The 23174-nt window shown below is 37.6% G+C and overlaps 1 protein-coding gene across 49 annotated transcripts in view; it reads left to right on the forward strand.

The window, feature by feature from the left end:
- MAP4K4 (mitogen-activated protein kinase kinase kinase kinase 4) overlaps nucleotides 1-23174 on the forward strand; it is a 180420-nt gene that overhangs the window by 89843 nt on the left and 67403 nt on the right. For all 49 annotated transcript variants that reach the window (XM_037527994.2, XM_054701927.1, XM_037528013.2 and 46 more), the window contains exon 3: nucleotides 2667-2723. In XM_037527994.2, the coding sequence (XP_037383891.1) occupies nucleotides 2667-2723 (57 nt within the window). The remainder of the gene's footprint in view (nucleotides 1-2666; nucleotides 2724-23174) is intronic.

Below are 23174 nucleotides of genomic sequence, written 5' to 3' on the forward strand. Positions count from 1 at the left end.
TGGTATGTGTTAGTGAAGACTAATGCCTTTTCATGATCTGTCCTCTAACACAAAATAATTGCTTAATTGTTAGATCTTGATTCTGTAATCCCTTAGTAGGGAAACTTATGCTCTATATAAAGCAAACAGTGAATTCACAACTCTCAGCTTTTATCCTGCAGTCAAACTGCCATGTCTTGAAACTACACTTGTTGTCTTGAGCTCAGGGGTGGAAGGAAAATGGGAAGATACTGCTATTATATAAACATCTGAAGAGATTTTTTAGTGTTATTCAGGTATTCGGAAGATTTTCTTACCCTCGTCTCACCTAGCACATTCCTAATGCAATACTATTTGAAAGAGGGAAAACTAAATGAACTCCTGTGACATTTACTCTCATTGTTTGGTTCTGTCAGAGAGAAAAATGCTTTAGTAATTTGGAAGTAACCCTAATGCAGGAAGGAGTGGCAGGTCTGTGTTTTTAGATTTGAGGACTGACTAGGTGCTAAAGAGATGATCTTGTGTGCCTCATACAGAAAGTATGGGAGGTTTGCTTTATACACTATCCTTTTAAGTTCTACTTTTTTTTTCCTTATATTCAAGAAAATCATAATTAGACTTCATGTTTTTATGGCCAGTCGTAGTCAGAGAAGTTTTATCACCCCAAGGTCTCTTTGGGGTGTGCTTGGCCATGTGTCATGCATTGTTCTTTGTAACTCATTTGTTCTCAACAGTAAACTTGTGATGTGGACACCGCTACCCCTCTTCTACAGAGGAGATTGAGATACCCGCAGCTGATATGTTCAGCTCACAGTACCAAGTGGAGGAGATGCGTGTGAGCCCATGGTCAGGATCACTGTTGGGTATCAAGGGTCCTGCCCAGGCCTGAGACGCGAGGGGAGAGCTCAGTTTCCCATGCATTAATGCTCAGCACAGCACTGTTGGTTACAAAGCTTTAAAAAGGCTGAGGTTTGTACACATAGATAGAAATTTTAAATGAGTGGCTTAGAGGTGGGCACTGTCTAAAGATGCTGCATCAAGACATGTAAGTGGTAAAACTCAGAAATATGGGCACCCACATAAAATAAATTACTTTCCTGACAGAGTTGTATTCCACTTCATGTACCTCTGAGACGGAGCTTCTGTAGGTGTCAGTTGCCATCTAGATCGTTTTGAACGCTGTTTGTGATATGTAGACAGGACAATATTTTCTTTCAGGATTGTGGATTGGGTTGTTCACCTGTGAGTACAGAAATAGTGCCAGACTCTTCTCCAAAGCTATTTGGGGATATTAGAGAAGGTGTGAAAAGTGGGGTACCAAGGCAGCAGGTGAGGTGGTAGCTCAGATCTGTTGAGACTGGGTGTGCTGGGAAGTGTCTGTAAGGGCAGGAAGGCAGTTCCTTGGTATATGAACTAATATGGGCTAGCCCTCCATACTTCAAAAGCAAAACTTTCGACTGTACTGCAGATGTGTGTGATATTAGAAATGGTGCCCACGCTCATTGGCAACACTTGAAGGCTAGAAAGACAATTCATGTTGATAGGATAGTGGAGGTGGAGGTGGTGGTGTCTGCAGTGAGTTAAAATCAGTTCTTGGCATGTGAAGTTTATTTGTCCTGGTTTCCTGTGTATTAAGTTGTTGCACAATTCTTGCTCATGAACCCCTGGGCCACTGTTGGACTGCATTCTGCCATCACCACATATAATTGTGACATAATTGTAATATAGTGTCATTTTCTTGGGGGTTTTCTCTGTGAGTTGTAGCTTGATTTCCAGCATAAACTTTCCAGAATAAATTGAGAGCTTTCCTCAGGTTTCAAGTTCATACTTTTTCATTGGGAGGCCACATAAAACAGGCTCTTGGAAAACATGGGAACATTCTGTTTCACATTTGTTGCTGAAAAAACCATTTTCCACAAAGTTTTAAGCAGATTGTGCTCAGGTCAGGATATCTGGGTAACTCTTGTTACTTGTCTAAGAATGACAGTGGAGCATTGCTAACACTGGGCAGAGAGGAACAAGACTAGACAACAGTGGAATCTAATACTCCTCATCTATTCAAGAATAACCTAAAATATGTTTGAAATATATGTAGTTATATAACTGGATAACAAATTTTATATTTCAATTCAAGAATTAAAATATTGCTATATGAAACACTCTGTGTCCCCTAACCCCACTCTCTATGCTCTTTCTTCAACTTCCTTACATTGGGGACTTCAAGAAAGCTTCAAACATGACTCAGTATAATTTTTATAAAGTTAAATAAAGGGTATTGGGAGTACACCAGGGAAAAAATGACTATTATCCATTTTTGACAAATATCTGAAGGTTTTTTTGGGGGAGGGGGCTTGTCATGTGGAATGTTTAAAGGAGTGATCAGCCTGATAACAGTAGAAAACATTATTTAAGTTGTTTGGATTGAGAGACAATAGTACATTAAACCCAGGAAAGAAAGAGAGAATTGATGCTTTCTCAAAACTCATTTGTTCTACTAATTGTTTTGTTTATTAGGTATAGTTCATTGTTATTACAAACCATATTCTATTGGAGAATATGGGGCCATTTCATCATCACTTTTGGGAAAAAAATACAGAAGAGATGATTTGTTGAAACTCCAACCATTTTGTTCTGATGATTGTGCAAAAATAGGGGTACCAATTATCTTTCTTCTTTCTGTTTTTCAGGGTCGACATGTTAAAACAGGTCAGCTGGCAGCCATCAAAGTTATGGATGTCACAGAGGTAAGATTGGGTCACAAATGTATTTAAAGAAACAGTTAAATAAAAGACAAGGCTCCCCTATCCCTCTGAACCCCAGTGTAAGACTATTGTGTTGTTTGAAGAATTGGTCTTGAACAAATGGTCCTCCTGTGACATTATGGGTTCATAAGGTCTAGCAGACTGTTTGCTTAAATTGTTGCAGATGGTCCCCAAGTAACTAAGAATCGGTAGCATTTTCTTTACAAACCCCCTACTCTCCGCCCCTCCCCCCCATCTGAGTGATGTCATCCTTGGCAACATAATGGACTATAATTGGAAACATCTTCTCTAATGGAAAAGAAAAAATTTGAGAGAGATCATGGAGGTCACATGAATAGGGAGATTTAGGAGTGTGGGGGTAGGGAAAAGCTTCTCTAGGGTATCAGGCCACATTTGGGCCATTTCTTTTATTTTTAACATGAGGAAAGAAAGTAGATCCAGCCAAGTTCCCAGAGGTTTGAAAACAGAAACATCTGCTACAATGCTGAGCAGATTGTTGGCAAAATTTAGTAGCAAAAAATAGTTCCTGAAATGGTCACATGAGGATTTACTGTGTAACTTAAGATGGGAGAGAGGAGAAATTAACTCAGACAATGTTGAGTGTATATATGCTTGTGTGTGTGCATGTGCCTGTACGTTGTAAATGAGTTCGTATTTAAGATATAGCCATGAATTATGTGAGCAAAATCCATTTTATTTCAAATTACTTTCATCAGAAGTTTTATTTTATGCTCTCATGATTGCTTCTAACTTGTCTAATAATGAGTAAGATTTACCTAGATTGCGAAATCTAGAGAGGTCTCCTTTTCTGCTGTATTCTTTCCCAGTATGCATATGTGTAAGAATCAAAGAACATTTTTCTCTGGACCACAGGAAAACTGATAGAGTTTTATGCAAATATTTGACAATAAGACCTTTTAAGAGGTGACTGCTATCTTTTCTCTGGAGAGGTTATAATGAAAAAATTACTATTACTTGGCTTGGTTGGATGGTCAAAAGATTCTTTTAACATACTGTGGTAAGAATTCTGTCTCTTTATAGTGATCCTATCTTGGTGTATAATTCATTGGGAAATTGGATGTTTTCCAGTTAAGTAGTTTTAAGATTATTTTAAGGGGTGGTGAAGGTACAACAACCTTACTTACTATAATTTAAACACAATGGTCTAGTTATTTTTGAAGTGCTGTATGAATGGCACGATCATTGGCACCTTCCCTCAAAGCTTCATTCATACCACTGTGTGTGTAAGTTGGAGCCTACATTTTTTTTTATAGTATACTTCCGTGCTTGTTTATTGGCAGACCAATGGGTGCCATTTTAAATGCAATCCTTTCAGAATTTTTTGAAGCATTTGGAAGTCACAGGAGTTGCACCTGTGTTTGCCTGGTTTGCATGGCTTTTGTGGCCAGTCAGGCAGTCATGTCTCAGATGGAATTAAATGGGGTTTTTCTTCCTGTAGATGTTCTGTTCATCTAAACCACACCGATAAAAGGTGTGCAATATGTGATCATTGTTTTTTTAAAAAGTATAAAATACAGGACAATACAAAGAAAAAGTTAAAGCCCTAATGATACTATCACCTGATAGTAAACATTGTTGGTGTTCTGGTGTATTTTAAATAATTTGAAATAAGATATTTAATAGACATATTACTGAATTGCACAATAAGAGGTATTTTCTGGCTTGAAAAATCAAGCAGTGTTGCTGCAGTATTCTGTGATGAGATTCTGGAGCACCTCATTGCTGTGGAAGCGCACCTCACTGCTGGAGCTAGCAGCGAATGCCTCCAAGGTTCCAGAATAAAGTGGATCATTCCATGTTGCTTGTGGCTGGTGATCCATGGTTATGAAGAGTTGGATCCTCTTATCAAGGCTACCGTAACTGGGGGTCAAATCCACAAGTCTCTGATTGGGGGGAAAAAAACTGCTTAGAGAATTGTTTTAACCAGCCCTCCTCTCTCTGTTGTACTGTTACTGGGACAGAAGAAATAATGGGGATATGTGGAATTTTCAATGGAAAAGCAGAGATACTGTAGACTTGATAAAAGAAACATCTGTATGTAGACTGAAACTAGATGAAAGTACCTTTTCTTGTGGCGCTAGTTGTGTGTTGATTGGCTAGGTTTCTCCCCTGTGTCTTTTACAAAAATAAAATTCATAAACCACTTATACAAAAATAATTGGCCTCAAAATTGTTCTGTTCACAATGTGTTAGAACTGTTTTACTCAGACTTTGAAATTTTTTAAATTTCAAATAAGTTATATATTCTAAATAATCCTAAAGAAATTAGATGTGTGGCTTTATCATTACTAATACTGTATTTTGTTGAATCTGAGATGGTATTCATTTTCAGTATGTACCACCTGTAGTTTGTATAATAATATGTAATGTCACGTACCATTGAAGAGAGAAAAACCTTCCAGTTGGACCAGGATGGATCATCAATTCTGAGGTGCATCCCAGTTTCAGAGATGTTAGATGATGAAAGCATGCATTTAGGAGTGATGAAATAGGATTAGCAGATTTATTTACTGAGCACTTACCATGTGGCAGTCCCTGTGCTAAGTGCTTTATTGGTCAAATTTTACTACTCCTGCATCTTAATTAAGGAAATTTTGTTATTCACAGTTTCCTACAAGACATGGAACTTGAGGCTAGAGAAGTTAAATGATTTGCCAGAAAACATTTATTTAGTAGGCAAAAATGGCAATTAGGATATAAACCTAGATTTCTAGGAAATGAGACTACACCATTTACTATGTCTTCTGGGAAGGCTAGAACCAAGGCTGGTCACTGGAAGTTGGTATTGATACAGTCCACAAGAATGTTTTCATAATCTTTTTTTTCAAACCTTAGTCCAATCCAGGTTTGTGGATGACGTTTGATAATCTCATCTCTTAACTCACTTTTCATCTAGATCAGTTCCTCTGCACTCTCCCTAACCTTCCTACTTTTTTTTTTTTTAAAGTTGAGTTTTGGAGTAATCTAGCTAACTGTTTAAAGTATGCCACCTTCTGTATTTAATGTTTCCTCCCTTCTATATTTCCTGTAAACTGGGAATTAGATTTTGAGGCTTGGGTTAGGTCCAGATTAAATATTTTTGGCAAGAATATCTTATTGGTGATATTAGGTACTTCATATCACATCTGGGGGCACATTTATTTTAGTAGTTTCACCGTTAGTTAAGCCATGTTTTATTCGCTTGATTAAAAAAGTGACTATGGGTATTTTCCAGTATAAAGGTGATACTTGACAATGTGTGATAGATTCTGTTCAACAACCTTTCAGCTGTTTTTGGTATTCAGTTGCTGTTCTTTGCCTGAGTTAGTTTTTACTGTGAAATGTTCATTTCTCAGAGTCCATCTTCTATTAGTTACCTTTAGTTTTATTGTTTTCATTAGCTAGCATTAATCTGTAAAGCAGTTTCTTTTCCTACCTGCCTTATCCTTCCTTGTCTTCCCTCTTTTTTTGGATATTACTACAGACATGAGCAGTTTTATTTGTTGCGTGTGTTTCCATCATTTAAAGCGGCTTGTTGTTAACTGCATTTTTTTTTTTTTTTTAAATCAACTTGTGCTAGATTTGACCATGGGAACTTTTCCAGGCTAACCTGTGTAGCCCTTGAGATGACCCCATTACTTTTTGTGTATTTCCTTATTTGCTGGTACAAAAAGGTGTTTGAAGCTCACTTGCCAAAAGGTGGAATCCCTTCATCTGAGGAACCGTAGTTTCTTTTAGGGGGGGAAATTATTCAGAAACCTAATATCTGAGTGCTGAGTGTGCTCGCTGATGCTGGGGTTATTACTCCTAGGCTCTTTTAGTACATAGAATATGGAAATGTATTTCCAAATATCAGTTTTTCCTTAATTTCTTTTATCCTTAACATTTCTTTTTTCTCCTAGACTGAAAATCTTGGTACCCAACAAAATATTTACTTATTTGTTCTATTCTTCAGTGAACAAGAAGTAATTTCAGAATTATAGTATCACTGTTTAATAGTAGACATGGGGTGAACTTAATTTAAGATTTTTCTCAAGTTCTTTTTGTCCTTAAACTATGTCTGTTAAAAATTTACAAAGAGAGCAATTCAAAAATTACTTGAAATAGTTCTTTTCTCTGTATGGTTTATCAATTTAACGCTCACCTAGATTCAGTTTCTATTTTGATGTATTTACAGGGTTTGCTTTTTCCCTATTTTAATTCCTGAATGTGTGAATTATTTACACAGTTCACAATTCAAAGCTATGTAAAAAGGTATGCATTTTGAAAAAGTTTTTGAAAGTTTAGGCTAGGTCATCTGATACAGACCATCTTATACCCAGATATTTTCAGGAAGTTTCAGTGTCCTTATTTGTGTTTGTTATTGCTCTGGGCAAACTAGGACTAAACATCATTTGGGGTGATGCCAAGAATAGAAACAAAATGAAAATGTGGTGTTTTTATGTCCCTTGGAGATAAAATGGTGCTCTTTGGCACATAGCATTTGGCCATAGTTTGTCCCCACTGAGTGGGAGAGCTGCATCTAGTTGAGTCTTCTGGCCGGACTGGTGATCTGTCTACCACTCAGCCTTTTGGCACAGGATGAAATTAAAGTATTAGATTCTGCTGCAGCTGCAGCAACACTTAGGACTTGTCTCAGGTTCCATCCCAGACTGTTCCATCAGAAATTCTGGTTTGGGGCCCAGCAATCTGGGCTTTAATAAGCCCTCCAGGAGATTTTGGAGGACCCATAAGTTGGAAAACCCTTACTTCAGTGAAACGAAGGCATGCCTCATATCTGCAGAATTCCAGCACAGAGACAGTGTCACTTCCTCTTCAGAAGCATATTGCTATTTGAATTTAAGGAATTAGAATCCGGATCTTAGATTCCCAGTTTCAAATTTACAATTTCAAACATCAAATTCTAAGTAGGCTTGTTGAAAGCACTGTTTTGATATGCACTTTAAAGGATGGAGGGTTCTTGACTGTTTTTCTCTTTTCTCAGTTTTTTGTTTTGTGTTTTTTTGGTCTCAGGTTTGTTTTTAACAGATCAGTCAGAACAGAGTTTTTTTTTTAGTCTTATGGCCAAAATGTTTGTGATTAGTAATTCTATCATATTTCTTTGAAGGACGAGAAGATGGTGGGGCACAGGGAGCCAGACCATGAATTTTATTGAGTACCCTCCATATTCTTAGCACTGTACTCCTAGAGATGGGAAAATAAAAGCTGTGCAAACACCTGGCCTGTGCCTGTTATCAAATTGGAGAGGCAAGAGCTACCTAAGATGTACTCTCTTCTGCTAAGCAACTGGTAGATAGGTATTTGAGTGCCATCTGAACTAGGTTCACAGAGGAGGACAGATTTCTTGTTCTCTGGGCGCTCTCTTGCAAGAAGGAGCAAAACAACCTTTCTTCGGTGAAAAAACAAGGCACTGTGAGGCTTAACAATTTTACACTTTTCAAGTTGGAGAGAAGCACTGTGTGGTAATGAATGTGCTGTTCTTGTCTAGACTGAAAATAAGAACAAATGGGAAGGAGGGAGAGATCTCTGTGGACTGTGACCTATTGTTCCATCCTGTTGTTCCTCAGAAGCCAGTTAAATGCTACAGCCTTACAGCTTGGTACTGGCTTCTTCCATTTCAGTCCTCTGGTGGTGCTTGTTCTCTCTGCCCTTCCACGCCTGATGCTAGCCAACTCCCATCGACTCCCAGAGCATTATTAGGGAGAGCTGTCTGTGCCTCAGTGGGGTCACTCCTGTCAATTTATGACTGAATGTTATGTTTCTCCTTCATCTCCCCCCACTCCCCTCCCATATTTTTTTGGCCTTCTGCTGTTTTTTATCTTCTAAATTAAAGGTAAAAAAAGACAGAAAGCTTTCTCTTACTTTAGATAACACTAACATAATTTAAATGGCCTTGATCTTAGATTTTAGATCTTCCTAATTTGTATTGTTATCCTTACTCAGCCTTTCTGTAAATCTAACAAAGACAAAAGTATTTTTATTATTTTAGAATATTGATGCAAGATAAATACTTGAAAAAAAACTCTTAAAGTCATCTAGAAATCTCTTAAACTTTGATTAATTTTAATGAAAAAGTATGACAATGATTTTGAGAACTAGTAGTTCCACTGTATTCACATAGAATACAGCAGTGTTTCTTAACTTCATTTCAATCATTACATCCCTACAAAGGCCTTCTAAGATATTTTCCTAATCACTCCTTAATGAAATTTTAAAATCTATAGATGTATTTATGCATATGTATGCTTTATAGATAAAGTGGTTAATTTTTTCCTCTACATCCAAGAACCACTTTTCATCCATTTGGGAAATGACAGCTCCCCCATTTCAACACCTGGTATAGATAAATGTACTAAGTCTCACAACTGAGCCATGGTAAACTTTGAACTATTTCTGTTAATTCCCATTTTAAAAAAATCCACTAGATAATAGGCTTAATCTTCAGTGATAAAGATGTGCTGTGGTGCTTATAAAGTGAATGAAATGAACTCATATACAGGCCCCCTACCCTCCCTCCCCCCCCAAAAAAAAAACAAGCATCACATTGAGTATGTATGGTACAGGTACTTGTTTGATTTTGCACAGTAGCCTTTGAAATAGATGATATCATCCCCTCTATCTAAGTGAAAGAACAAATGCTGTGACTTGGATCAATGATCTGCCCAGCATAAAGCTTGTTCCTTGTCTCTTGGGAGTTTCCCTATCCTTTCTCCAAAAGTACTTTTATAAAGTTAACATAAGGAGAACTGTGAACTGCTCAACAAATAGGTATTTGCTGAAGTGTTTTAAAAAATAACTATTCCAGTGATGATATGATAGTGAACATTTTTAAAGGATGATTTATTTTTTGTGGGGAGAGATTGTTTCTATTTTTGATTAATTCATTCTATCTTAATGCAAGAATTTTGTAAATTCAGCTTTGTAAGAATTTATAAAATGTGAAAAATTCTCCGGTACTATTCATGTTTATTGAATAAGTAAATAAGCAGAGGAAGGTTAAAATTAAGTTAACTTTTTATTTCACATGTTTGTTTTATATGTTTATTTTATTTATGGATAATGATGGAGTTCAGAAAAGTGATTGATCTACCCCAAATGTCAGACTAGTATCAAAAACTTCTTTTCATTACAGTGTGCTATCTTCTCTTACTTTAGGAGCACAGAAGTGGTTTTTTGTGTGTGTGGTTGGATTCTGGTAGTGGCAGCTAACAAGCTGCAGTGCCCTGTAAGTTGTAGGTACCCAAATTTTTGATGAATTAAATAGGATATTCTATTTTTAGTGGGCGCTTGAGAAACATGTAATAGATGTAGATTATTGGTTTCACAAGAAAACTGTTACAGTAACAGTTGTGTAATATTACATTGTTGCAATAGAGGACTTTTGAAGATAGGATTGTATTTTATAGCATTTTCATTTTCTATAATAAAAATATTAAAATTATAAATGTTATACATTAGCCATAAACTAATAACACTAAGATCTGCTCGTTACTCTTAAATTTCATTCCTATAGAAAAGAAAATAAAGGAGCACTTTACAATTATTAGTGGTTAGAAAGAGTGAGTACATTTCTTGGTTTTGTTTTAAAATTGTCATTGAACTAATAAAATGATTTCTTTTTTTCTTATGAATATAAATTCAAGGCCTATAAATATTTTTTCAGAGTGAATTTATGGTTTATGAACCTCATAGAAAGTCAACCTCATTATTTAATAGTCATGTCCTGACTTTTACCCCCAAGACAGTATTAACATCCCTTGTTAGATGAGGGCCTAGAATTAAACATACTGAGGCTTTAGTTTCCTCATCTGTAAAATGGAATGATTCTTACTTCATAGGCTTTGTCAGAATTAAAATTATATAAAGTGTCTAGCATGTTAATTTTTGGGGTTGAGTATGGGTTTCTTTGTTACCATCTCCTCATTAAAATATTAAAATATTTCATCATTTTTGCTAATGACTTTTTAGCACATTCAGGCCCCCTCCTAGTCTGTTGTTCCCATGACCTCTGTCATGTGGCCCTGTGTCTACAGTCATTCCTGCAGGCTTCTTCATCAGGTGTCTTCTTTGTTCTGTCTGGTTATGGCCATCACTGGTCCTGGGCAATTACTTTGTCGAGGCCTATGAGCTGTCTTCATGATTGCCTAGAGACAGTCTCCCCTTGAATATATAATACATTACTCTGGGAAGCTAAGACTGGTTGGATTCTCACAGCTTGGGGTTATGATAGAACTTATTACATGGATGTGCTCTACTTATGTGCACTGCTTCTAACAAATGTTCTGTAGTTTTAAAGAAGCATTTCCAAAAGTGATTTGTGTATTGGCAGAAAATATATGTCATCCCTTTTATAAAATTAGAGAAAGTCCTTAGGTTAATAAGTATGTGATTGTATTTTTTAATTATTGTTTTATAGTCATACATTTTTCCTACTGTTTTATGGAATAGTCTTAATTATCAAAAAGAAATAGAAAAATATTATTCATTACTGAAAACATGACAAAATACTAAACATTTTGGTCAGACACAGTTTTGGTTGATTGAGAGTAGAAATGGCAAATGTCAACCATGGTTTGCAGGGTTTTTTAAACTGAACACTTAGTCAGTTTAAAACACTGAACACTTAGTCTTTTTATGTTTTAATTAATATTTTTTTGGTATGTTTCCCATTAAAAATTCTTCCAAACAATGGTTTACTTTGTTGTTGTTTTTTTTTTTTTAAACTTGTCCTTCTGTTTAGCCTTCTGTGTTTTCAAGATACCCACTCCCCCAATCCTTTATACTCCTTGGCCCTTCTCCATTCCCTTCCCTGCTAACCTGATAAACCTCAGGTTGTTATTAGTGTACACTAACTTAAAATGATTTTTGCTTTATTGTTAATTGCTTTCTTTATATTTCTTCTATATGTGAAATCACCTGCAGGTAAAAGATTTATGAATACAGATAAAAGATTTATGAATATAGGGTTCTTTATCTAATTTTTTCAGTGATGCATCATCCTACATGCCATGTTAGTGTGTGGCATATAGTAGGCAGATAAATATGTGTTGAATGTATGATGTCAGTGCTGGAAGACACACTGGAAATCTAGAGCTTCCTTTCTGATTTATTTTTATATGTGTAGAGTCCAAAACTCAAGAAGTTGTTTATGGTCAACCAGTGGTTGTGTTTATATGTTTGTATTATATCTTTGTTATGTATTAATTATATGAGTTGCCTTTTTTTTTTTTTTAAAGATGGACTTTTTTTTTTTTTAAGATTTATTTATTTATTTATACAAGCACTGGGTACAGTCAGAAGCACGGGAGGGTGAGAGAATTCACCAGAGCCAGAGCAGGGAGCAGAACAGGCAGAAGGACTGAAGTACACTGCTGAGGGGAGCAGCGGGCGGCAGGAGAGGTCTGCGCGCCATGTGGGACCCTCACCTGGCAGCCGGGGACCGAACCGGCGCTGCAGAGGCTGTGGGCAGCTTCGCAGCCCAGTGCGCAACCCCTGCACCACCTGGGAGGCCCTGAGTTACCTTTTGATATAAGGTAAATGATGAAGAAGCACAGTTGGAAAGAAAAAAATTGAGTATCTTGTGCCCATTGCATTGAAACACCTCACCTTTCAGCGTTGTAAAGCCTTTTAAAAGGATTTCCTTTGTACCTTTACCCATATTCTCTTCCAAATTTAATTCTGATAATTGCTTTCCAGTTTCAATTTTCCTTTTAGGACCTGAGCATAAATTCATGGCCTACCTGAAACTGTCAAAATAATAAAATTTCATGGAAATGTTTTATTATTAGTCTGTCAGTGTCCTCTGAAAATCTATGATAAAAACATATGCAGTGTCTTAAGTTTATATGACAGTGAGTTTTCAGAATGAAAGCTTTAAATTGCTTAGTTGGAGAAACTTTGCACTGCTCTCACCAACAAGCATTGTATCCTGAGAAAAGGTTAGTGAGAAATTTATACTGGACAGAATCCCTAGTGGCAGAATCTTCTAATTTATTCTGACTTTTGTACCAGCTCTCTAGAAAAGAGGGTCAGCTTTAGTGGGATTGATGTAAAACAAGATTAGAGATCTTGCTAGTTGATTGGCTAAGTTTTTAGCTTCTGCAACTGCAGTACTGTGGGTGCACTATTAATTGATAAATGGCACTTAAGCAGCACAAGGCAGCTAAGCTTTCTCTACCCCAGGGTAGAAAAACTGCCCTTTGGTGAATTAGGAGACCACAGAAGAGCAGCATGTTTTTATGTTCTTCCCCATTAACACCCTGTGACATTTCAGCTGTGCCACAGTTTACACTCTGTACTCTATACTTTAACTCTTACAATGTCACATGACATGATGAAGTCCAGATTACATTGTGATTGTAATCCTGTCCTAAAACTGATGTTTATTTTAGTAATTATTTTACAAATGCTCGCCTCTTTGAACCTTAGGTGTTTTATGTAGTTCAGTATGCCTTAATAAGTTTTAAATCATCTTTAGAATCATTATAGTTATTTAACATGTATTTAAAAACTTGTCAGATGATAGAAATTGATCTGGCTTTTGTTCCTAGCTATGCTACTAACTAATTAGTCTCCACCTCTGATACAAAGTGCCCATGACTAGACAAAACCTGCCTCAAATTCTAGCTTCTGTTAGAATCAGGCATCTGATGGTTGTCATGGTGTCCAAAGGTCTGAAGTTCAGAGGTCTTTTCTCCTGGCCTGGAAGTCCTGTGCCAGATCTCCTTTATCCTCGTCTCCTTAGTTTCTAGACAGTGTAGACCCCTTTCTTCTCTCTTTTTAACATACCTGTGCTGTAGCAGTGTAGCCAGTGATGCCAGAAAAAGTTGCTTCTCTAAGATAGCTGTGTCTGTTTGCTTTTCTGCGTAAAGGATAACATGCATATAGAAAAGTACACAGAAAAATTTTAAGATAATTAAATTTCAAGAAATCAAATACTACTCTAGTGAATCAATTACGAGGTCAAGAACTAGAACATTGCTAGTACCCCAGGAGTGCCCTGACTCTTTTTTAGTCACCAATCCCCATCTCCCAAGAGTAAGCGCTAGCTTGACTTTTAACTTGATGGAGGACTTTTGTTTCTGTTTGTACCGGATGATAGTAGTACCATGTTGTACTCTTATGTCTGTATTCTCTCACTTGATGTTATGAGATCTGTTCAGATTGCTGTTTATACAGTTTATTCTAATGGTTGTAGTATTCTTTTGTGTCCCACTAACTGCCAAGTGAATACATCTCTTCCTTTGGGTGTAGAGTGACCATCACACAGCCTAACACAGCCTTGTGTTTTGTAGGTGCTGAATTACCATAGAAGTAGGAAGAAATAGTTGGGAAATTCTCCTTTGATGGATGAGAAACAGACTATAGGGAAAACCATTACTTTTCCTCATGTTTTGGGCATGATTAAATATCTACTTCTTTTCTGATCTAAATTTATTTGCTGAGGGCCTCCCTGGTGGCGCAAGGGGTTAAGACACAAACCTATGAAGCTATCAATAGCCACTGCAGCGCGCGTTCAATCCCTGGCCAGAGAGCTACCCACATGGCGCAGCAGATCTCTCCTGACTCATGTGCTGCTCCACTCAGCAGTGTATTTAGTCATTCTGCCTGTTCTGTTCCCTGCTCTGTTTCTGGTGAATTTCCCCACCGCCCCCCCATCTCTGGCCTATAACCCAGTTCTTGTATGCATAAATAAATCTTCAAAAAAATTTATTTACTGAACTACAAGAGTCATATGAGAGTAGGAAATATTGCTAAGTTTTGATGACTAGAAATAAAGTATTATTTAGGAACGTCTTTCAGAATTCCCATCTTCATTGGCTTCAGAGCTTTCCCCATTGTTATGGGTCCTCAGCAGAGTTTACCGAGTGTGATTGGGGATTCTTGTAAGACATTTGAGTGATGTCACGCTCAGTGATGTTTCATCCTCTTTGGGAGACTGGTTAGCTTGGTTAGCTTTTTACCAACCCTACTGTGCTTGCAGCATGTCTCCTCCCTTCCCTTAAGATGATGGAGGTTTGGGGTGAAATAAAGATAGCCTGTGTTCTTGTACCACGCCACCCTCCCACTGTTGTGTGCTTCCTTCTTTACCGTGTTCCCTTAACATCTTCAAGAGAGAAATTTCTCAGGGTCTGCTCACTCTTGTTTCTGCTGTTAAGGATGTTTTAAAAACAACAAAGTTTTTGGTATGACATTTTGTCATAATTAAGAGCTCAGCAATAACAGTATAACTGCTAGGTTGAGGGAGTATGTCATTGTGTGACATTTCCTGGTGATGAATCACCTTCCCATGAGCCCTATTGATGGTCATTTTTCTTGTGAATGAATGAGATAAGGTGTTCAAACTAGAAAAGAGTGGATGCCTTCTTTCTGTTGCTGTTTCACTTTTAATGTGCCTGAGAACTTAGCAACATCGAATATCCTCTGATTTTTGGTCACTTGCTGAAGACTTTTCCCCGGAGCCAGAGCTGAAAAACGACTCTCTGGTTCCTCCTGAAGTCTTTCAGAAGACGATTTATTGGAAAATGACTGTACAGATGTTTTTGTTCAGAAGGAGAAAGGAAGAGGTTTCTGAGATTGCAGAGATTAAACTTTGGAACCACAGGGGAAAGCAGCAACATCTCTCTGTCTTTGTGAGAATAGTGGTCATGTTGGACCTGGTCTGTGTGATTTGGAAGGTTAGATCTTTTCAACCTCTCCCCATGCCTCTCACCCCTCCGTGCTTCCTTTTAACCTAAGACATGGCACTTCTTTATGATAGTTTGAACAAGTGGACTAATACATCTTACTCTGTTTGTTAACTGCATTACAATGATACCAGTGATCATGGGGTTTAGGCTAACTGTCACCTTCTTTTAATCAGTTCAGAGACAAAAGGGGCACCAGGTTTGGTAACATTTAGGATCAACATCGAAGTCCAACAAAGTATTTTCTTCTAGATAAGCCCACTGCTTACTAGTAACTACCAATTCTAGTTATTTTCCTCTGAGCGTTTTAATTTTTCCCTTTAGAAGAATGGGGAGATACCCATTTCTCCTTACATCACTGATTGTTTAGGAGGTAACTAGAGATGGGTGCTCTATGGTGTGGATGCGATGTGTGTGTGAAGTTTGTGGCTTGGGATCTTGTGGAGAGGGGCAGTTGCCTTTTTTCAGATATGAGGACTCTGCATTTTCCTCTGTATCTATAGAGCCTGTGACCATGGCCCCATCCCTGGTTCTAATACAGCAGAATTAATAACTGATGCTACTTCAGGTAAACCTGAGGTCACAACAGATGGTGGATACTTCTTAACTGCTATAAACTGTCATGTTTGTTTAGAAATTCAAGGTTTTGGGGCCTTTGAATATTATTTGTTCATTTTACTTATCACAGTGGTAAGAATATTAAAATTTATCCCCTCCTTCCTTTAAATTTATGAAAAAAAATAGGGAGAAAATAAAGAGAAATTAAAATATGACAAAAAGCTTTGATAATTCTTTTGTTAGCTTAATTATTGTTAATATGATAATGTATTTTTTCTTGTTTCATATGTAAAGATAGGTATGTGCTGACACATAACGCTTTTGAAATGAAAAGTAATGTCCTCGTGTTCATCTAAATAATGGGAAGATGGAAAATTTTTTTTCTCCCTTACACTGTCCCCCTCTTCCCCTTACAATAAGTGCAGTAGAATTTGTTGGTGTGTTTCTTCTCTTTTATGGATTGAAGCTATTTCTGTTGCTGCTAATCTGTCAAGTAAATCCCAGTTGAACATGTTTATTTGTATGGCTGCATTTTGTTTAAAAGTTTGTAAGTTTGTTTTTATTTTAGATTTCTATAATTCAGAAGGCAAGTTCCATAACAAATGTATAAACATATCAAAAATTGATAAATTACCTTTAATCCATCCTTCATATAACTTCATGTAACTTTCTTTTAAGTCACCAGCTGACAACACACTTCTGTCTTTAAGCTTTTTAATAGTGTATATGTACTCTTTATTCATGTAGTGGTTATTTCTGCTGTCCATACAGTTGGTTTGGATAAGCTACTGCAAAATAGACTAGGTTGCTTAATATGTTTTCCTTAACAGATGCTCTTCAGGTGACAAGGTATTTGTCTTATTTTATTATTTTAACTCATCTGAAGAGAAAGCAAATCGTGGTTAGGGAATAGGACTTGGAGTATGCCTGATGACTGTTTGAAACTTATGTACTATTAAAACCTCTTTGATAGTCTGTGTTTCTGCTGATTCTTGACTGAAATCTTCCATCAGTTGCTTAATTGAGGTGGTTTACCACCAGCATTTGTTTACATATCGTCTTCAGCATCTGCTGCTTTGTTTCAGTGGAAGGGAAGATAGCTGGCTGCTAGCCTGTCTCTAAAACAGGACTGTTGCATCATGTCTGATCCATGGACACAGCTGTGGGGTTTCCATGTGTGCTTGGCAGCACCAGCACCAAAAACATCTGGTCTAAGTTCCCTTCTCCAGCAACTGTATGAAAATTGTTTGGTACATAATGAAATAATGACAAATACACAGGAGACACAAGTGATTCAAGAGGCCAGGATGGTTTCTGTGCAGACTTGAGCAGTTCAATGAATTTGAAAATACCATTGTCATTTTGGGTTTGTGCATATGTATCACTTAGCCCAGTGCCCACAGATATGTGCTAAATTTTTCGCTCTAAGTTTGATGTTCATTTTGGTATTAGAGATAGTAAAAACAGTGGTGATGCTTTCAGCCAAACAGTGAATTTAGTTTGAACCGAATCAGTGCTATCAATATGTCTGAGATGTATATCTTAGCAACTTGTATGCATTTTTCCAGGGGATGTTTAGGGAAGGTTTTATTGTACCACTGTGGGTTTTTTCCTTATATAGATAACTGTAAAGGGCAGGAATGGCCACTGAGCAGGTTTTCTGTGATCCAGCAGACTGGGTAAAGGAGGAGTCAGAGTCCTCAGTGGCTTTTGCAGGTCCTTTATTGGGATTTACCTGGTACACAGCAGGCAAGGGTGCTGGGGGGCTGGGAGCCTGCCAGGCTCCCAGCCCCCAGCAAATCCTCACTCTATCTGGGCTCTTCTGTGATCTCTGCTTCTGCTTCTTTGCTTCTCTTTCGGCTTCTCTTCAGCTTCTGCTGCTGCTGGCGTCCCTGTGATGCCACCCTTAAAAGCCTAGTCTTAGCCCAGGTGAATCCCATCTACCTATGCCCACACCCTACTCCAGGTGCCTGCCATCAGGCATGCATTCAGGACCGCAAGGATCCATCATATATCCTGATGGTGGGAGGGCAGAAAAGCCTGACATTTTTCCTTACCTACAGATACTGAGTGTGTATGCTTTAATTTATTTATATTTGTATCATTATAAATTTGTGCATACTGTAATTTATATACACAATATGTAATTAATCGTTGGTTCCTGCAGTGACATTTGAGGGTAGTCTTCTCTTTGGACTGACACTTATTTTTATAATATCTGAAAAAATTCATGCCATTTAAAAACAAAAAGATTTCCAGAATTTGTTGCTTTTATATCTGTAGGACTTTATTGCCCAAATAATTAAGGATGTTATTATCTTCAGTTCATATTAACCTCTGAGGGGACCCAGCTCTGAATTAGAAGCCCCAAATTGACCCTTTTGTTTGCTCTCAGCTATTAACTTAGACATTTCTTTTTCCTCTTAATTTGAGAAAAATTTGAGGTTTTCTTTTTAAAAATTGAGAACCTTAAATTTTAAATTCGAGACAGATGGTGAATCTGGCCATTTGTATTGCTTATTGGAGATGGGTCAGCTGGGCAGGTTCCAACATAATATCCTTCCTTGTGCTCATGAGTTTGGATTGGCAGATGATCTTTCAGAATCTTTATTGGAGAAATATATTTGAACATATAACTAACTGGTTTAAATTTTGGTTCCTATAAATCATTGTATACTCTCTGAGAAAGAGGACATTTGAGGGACTGGTAGGTGTGTTGGTGATAGTGATAGTTTATGGGCTTGCAGAAGCAAGCAGAAATCCAAGCCCACTCTCCCCCCATTACCTTGAGAAGGGTAGGTGTAGGGTAGTGTGAGATCCTTTTTTTTTTTAAATCTTTTGTGAGAGTTCTAGTTTTAAAACAATGGCATCCACTTTGCCAGCTTGAAGCAAGAGACTCCACATGAACTATCACCATGTGATTTGCTTCAGTCATACAGGATACAGGGAGTCCTTGATGGAGTAAGGGAGGACTATGTTTTTGTTTAGAGAGTGACACTGTTTAACCTTTGCCAGCCAGAGAGCATCTGAATCTCAGATGGCTCTCCCAGTGACTCCAGCCTGTAGTGTTCTCTGGCAGTGTGCATGCACATGTGTGCATCTTCCTATAGAAGGATGAAAAAGGATCTCACACTACCCTACACCTACCCTTCTCTGGCAGCGTGCATGCACATGTGTGCATCTTCCTATAGAAGGACGAAAATGGGTTAAGGAACATGACTCAAGGTAATGAACTATTTTTACACCAAAATGGCATTATGGTTTTATGGAATGTGTACACTGCCCTGAAGCTTATTCTACTATATTTAAACTGATTAGTAACAAAAAGTTCAATAATCACTTATCTTCCTGATAAGTGATCTGGTCTACAGAAAGAAATCTACATCTATTTAGCTTTAAGTAAGTTCTATACACCTGGTTCACTGCTGGTTGGAGACTATATATGAGGTAAAGGAAGCAATAGGATATGAAATCATGTCTTCAGAATCTGTGGAAACTTTATTTCTGTTTGCCTGTTTAAATTGGATTACTTTATTCCTGTAATGTTGCCGTCTGTTCTTAAAGATTTTCTTGAAAACACTTTTCACTGTATGCAATAAAATTCTCATTTTAAACAATCTTGTATATATTTTAAGAATCACATTCAAAAGAATAATTTCTGATAAAATGTAAATAGTCCTTAGTATCAGCAGTACTGTGTATTATATTCAAAACATGTTTCAGAATATAAATACTAGACATGAAGCTAGTAGTTGGTAACATGAGTTACCAACTAGCTACCAAGCTAGTAGCTAGTAGACATGAAGCATAGTAGTTGGTAACATACCTTAACGCTTTGAGATAGAGTTGATTAATACCAATCCCAGCAATCAATCACCATATTTCTAATTGAATCACATATGGAAGATAATTGCTTGTCTTTCCCCTCCCATCTTTCTGGTTTCTGTGGCCTTTTGGCATCTATGGCTTTTTTCCAAGAGGAACACCTGCAGTTTGTCACCGAGTTCTGTGAACAGAGATAAAACAACATGCGTAGTTAAGGATACACGTTGCTAATCATTCTTTAGCAGTAGACCTAACCTAACTATAGTAGTCAGGACGAAAATAGAGTATAAGAAAATAGAGGTGTTAACCATTTTAGTGGCATACTGTTGGTTTAATCGATGGCTTGCATGGCTTGCATGGCTTGCATGGCTTGCTTGGCCCTTTTGGCTTGTCACAGCACTGAGCTGATAAACCTGTCAAAGTGCATCATATTTATTGCCTGTACACCTGACTGCTACCAGGAGGCAAGTGATGCCAGAAATTCATGTGATCTCAATTCTTCAGGGCTAGGTTTTCCTGGGTTGCTTCAGGAACACTTTAAATGTTTAGAATTGTATTAAATGCTGAATTTATAAAGCAGAAAATAATTATAGTTCACTTATCAGATCATATTTGATCAATAATTACCATTAATTTACCAAATACTATATTGGATCATCTACTATGTGCCTGTCACTGTGAGGATCTTTGCATGTTGCGTGTTACCTTGTTTTATCATTCTTCCACTCCAGGTTGTGACTCAGCCCTAGAATGGGTCAGGGCTTCCTCATCTTGTATGAAAGGAAGCTGAGACTTAAGAATTTACTCCCTCCAAATCCCCCTCTTTTTTTGGCCTTACAGATTTTCTTACCAGCATTCATCTGTATATAGTTGCAGCCGGGAATGGAGATGAATAAAATAGAGGCCCTACCTTTCTGGAACTATGTTCTTATAGGGAAGGTAGATGTTCTTATAGGGACTAATTGTTGTAGGGTGATGAGTGCTATGAATGACAACTGTTTATCTTCAGAGTATGTGATTTTATGACACTTCATGTTTTCATTACCTTTTAGGTTCTTCTAGAACTTGAGACTTGCAATTGGCATGGCTCTGGTACAGAGCTGGAGTGAGGCTTTTGGAGAGGAAAGGGTTTTGCCAGCTGAGAGGCTAAGGGACCCATTTTTATGAATGTATGGCAGATACTAAAGCATCCAAGAAGACTTTCCTGAGAAGGACCAATTATAAAATGGGCTATCACTGAATATACTGGTTTGGTTCAGAGTAAAACTTCCCTTTTGGGTTTTGTTAAGTGAAACGTCAGTTTATGTATCTAGTCTAGTGCAGATGATGACACTATAGAATCAGATCACCCATAGATTGACCAAGTGTAGCTGTTTTTCTCCTGGGACTTTGAAGCATCCAATTCTATTTTCTCCATATTCCTCTCATTTTCTTTCTTCACATGACTTGATAAGTAAAAGTAGGGAAAGTTGAGAGAGACATTTTAAATTCTTTCCTTAGTTGGAATTCAAAAATAGGGAGGTGAGTTTTAATTTCTGAAAGCATTATTAGTGGTGCCATCTCCTGGCTTTTTTTTATACCACAGTGAAGAGGAATGATCACACCGATGTAAGAAATTGTGAGGGGTGACTATCCTTCAGTGCAGATGGTCCAGTGTCTTAAACTTTTTTCATGTTTTTTTTCTTTTCTTTTTTTTTCATTTTAGTTATTCAAGGGGGAGGCTAAATCTGGTCCTTGATACTCTGTCTTGGCCAGGAACAGAAGTTCCCTTCATTCTTTTTAATTGAGGACTTTTTTTCGGACTCTAGCCAGCCTTTGACTCATCTTGTCAAATAAATAAGCAAGAGCTCTTGTGTATGAAATGCAGAGCTAGAACAAGTAAGAAATGCAGAAACATGTCCTACTTATCATACTCATTCATCCCTTCTTCAGAGCTGTGCCTCCCCCCCCCCCCATTGTCATTTCTTTTCTTGGCCCTTTTTTTAAGGTTTTAAGACTGTTCAGTGTGTATAATACTCTTTTCCTATATTGTGGAAAGCTTCATAGAGCTTGTCACTGGCTTAGGGAAGGGTGTGACTGGACTGAGACAAGGTTCTCTCTGAGGTGAGGTAGCCTTTGATTGATCAGCAAGGTTATGACAACAGGGGCTCCCTATCCCTTCTCCTTTACTTCAAGAAAGACTTAAATTTGGCAGTTTCTGATCTCAAGAAAATAAGGGTTTGGATTTGGTACCATCATAGCAAAGAGGGGGAAATGACCATGAAGCCAGAGTCGGGGCTCTGTGATGCCACTGATGTAATAGAAGGCAGATTAACCAGGAAGGCTTTAAATTTCAAGGTCCTGTCAACCTCCCTGCATACCTAACCATAGTGGAAGTAGCCAGGCAGGTAGGTAGACAGTGACCCTAGAACAGCAGGAGGGTGTGAGGTCTCTCAGTTCAGTTGTGAATTGGCAAAACTTATTTTGGATTCCGATGGAGCTGACTCTTCTATCTTAAAATTTTCCTTTAACTTCTTTTTTTCCGAGTTAGGAAAATAATATATGTCAGTGTAGAAAATTAAGGAAGTTAAAGAAGGACATATCTGTAATTCAGGAATAATCTTTAGTAACATATCTTTTTCTTTCTGATTATTCATTAAGACGTGTATAGTTATCTGAATATATTTGATGTTGTAAGTGGCAAAATGTTAATGTCACTAACATCACTTTGTTATCTCCTCAGAATTTGGATGACTGAATCCTTTTTTGTTTCATAATTTAATTACAAGTTTAATTATGTAGGAGAGGAAAAATCTTTCCTTCTACCCTTCCAGGTTCTTGGCCAGCCCCTATAACAAAAACAGGCTAACAAGAGAAAAGTAGTTTATTAGTGTGTCCATCCCATGTATATCTATATCTATATCTATATCTGTACACACACACATCCCATGTGTATATATATATATCCCATATATATGCCTTCAGAAATAAAAAGGTAAAACTGAAATAAATGCTTTTATATTGGTTTGAACAAAGAAAAGGCAGTTGTGGAAAAGTAAAATATATAGGGAGTGTCCCAACCTGCGGGATTTGAGAGGCACAGAAGAGGGGCTGGGGATGAGATGAGAGGCTGACACACTTGAGAAGCTGCAAAAAAAGGAACTTTATTTCCTCTCCGCCTACCCTATTTCCTCTCCGCCTACCCTTAACTTTATTACCTCTCAGCATAAGTATCTTATGCTGTGCCTGCGCTTTGCCTGTTCTGCATGCTTGGACTGTGTGGCTTTCTCTGATTGGCCCTAGTGTTTCATGTGCATCTTTTACTGGCTGCCCGTTAACTATATGCATTTCAAGCTACGCAATAGCCTGCCACTCCCCGGACATC

The sequence above is a fragment of the Talpa occidentalis genome, unplaced genomic scaffold (genome assembly GCF_014898055.3).
Source record: "Talpa occidentalis isolate TD23 unplaced genomic scaffold, MPIMG_talOcc4v2.1 talOcc4.5, whole genome shotgun sequence".
Classification (NCBI taxonomy): domain Eukaryota; kingdom Metazoa; phylum Chordata; class Mammalia; order Eulipotyphla; family Talpidae; genus Talpa; species Talpa occidentalis.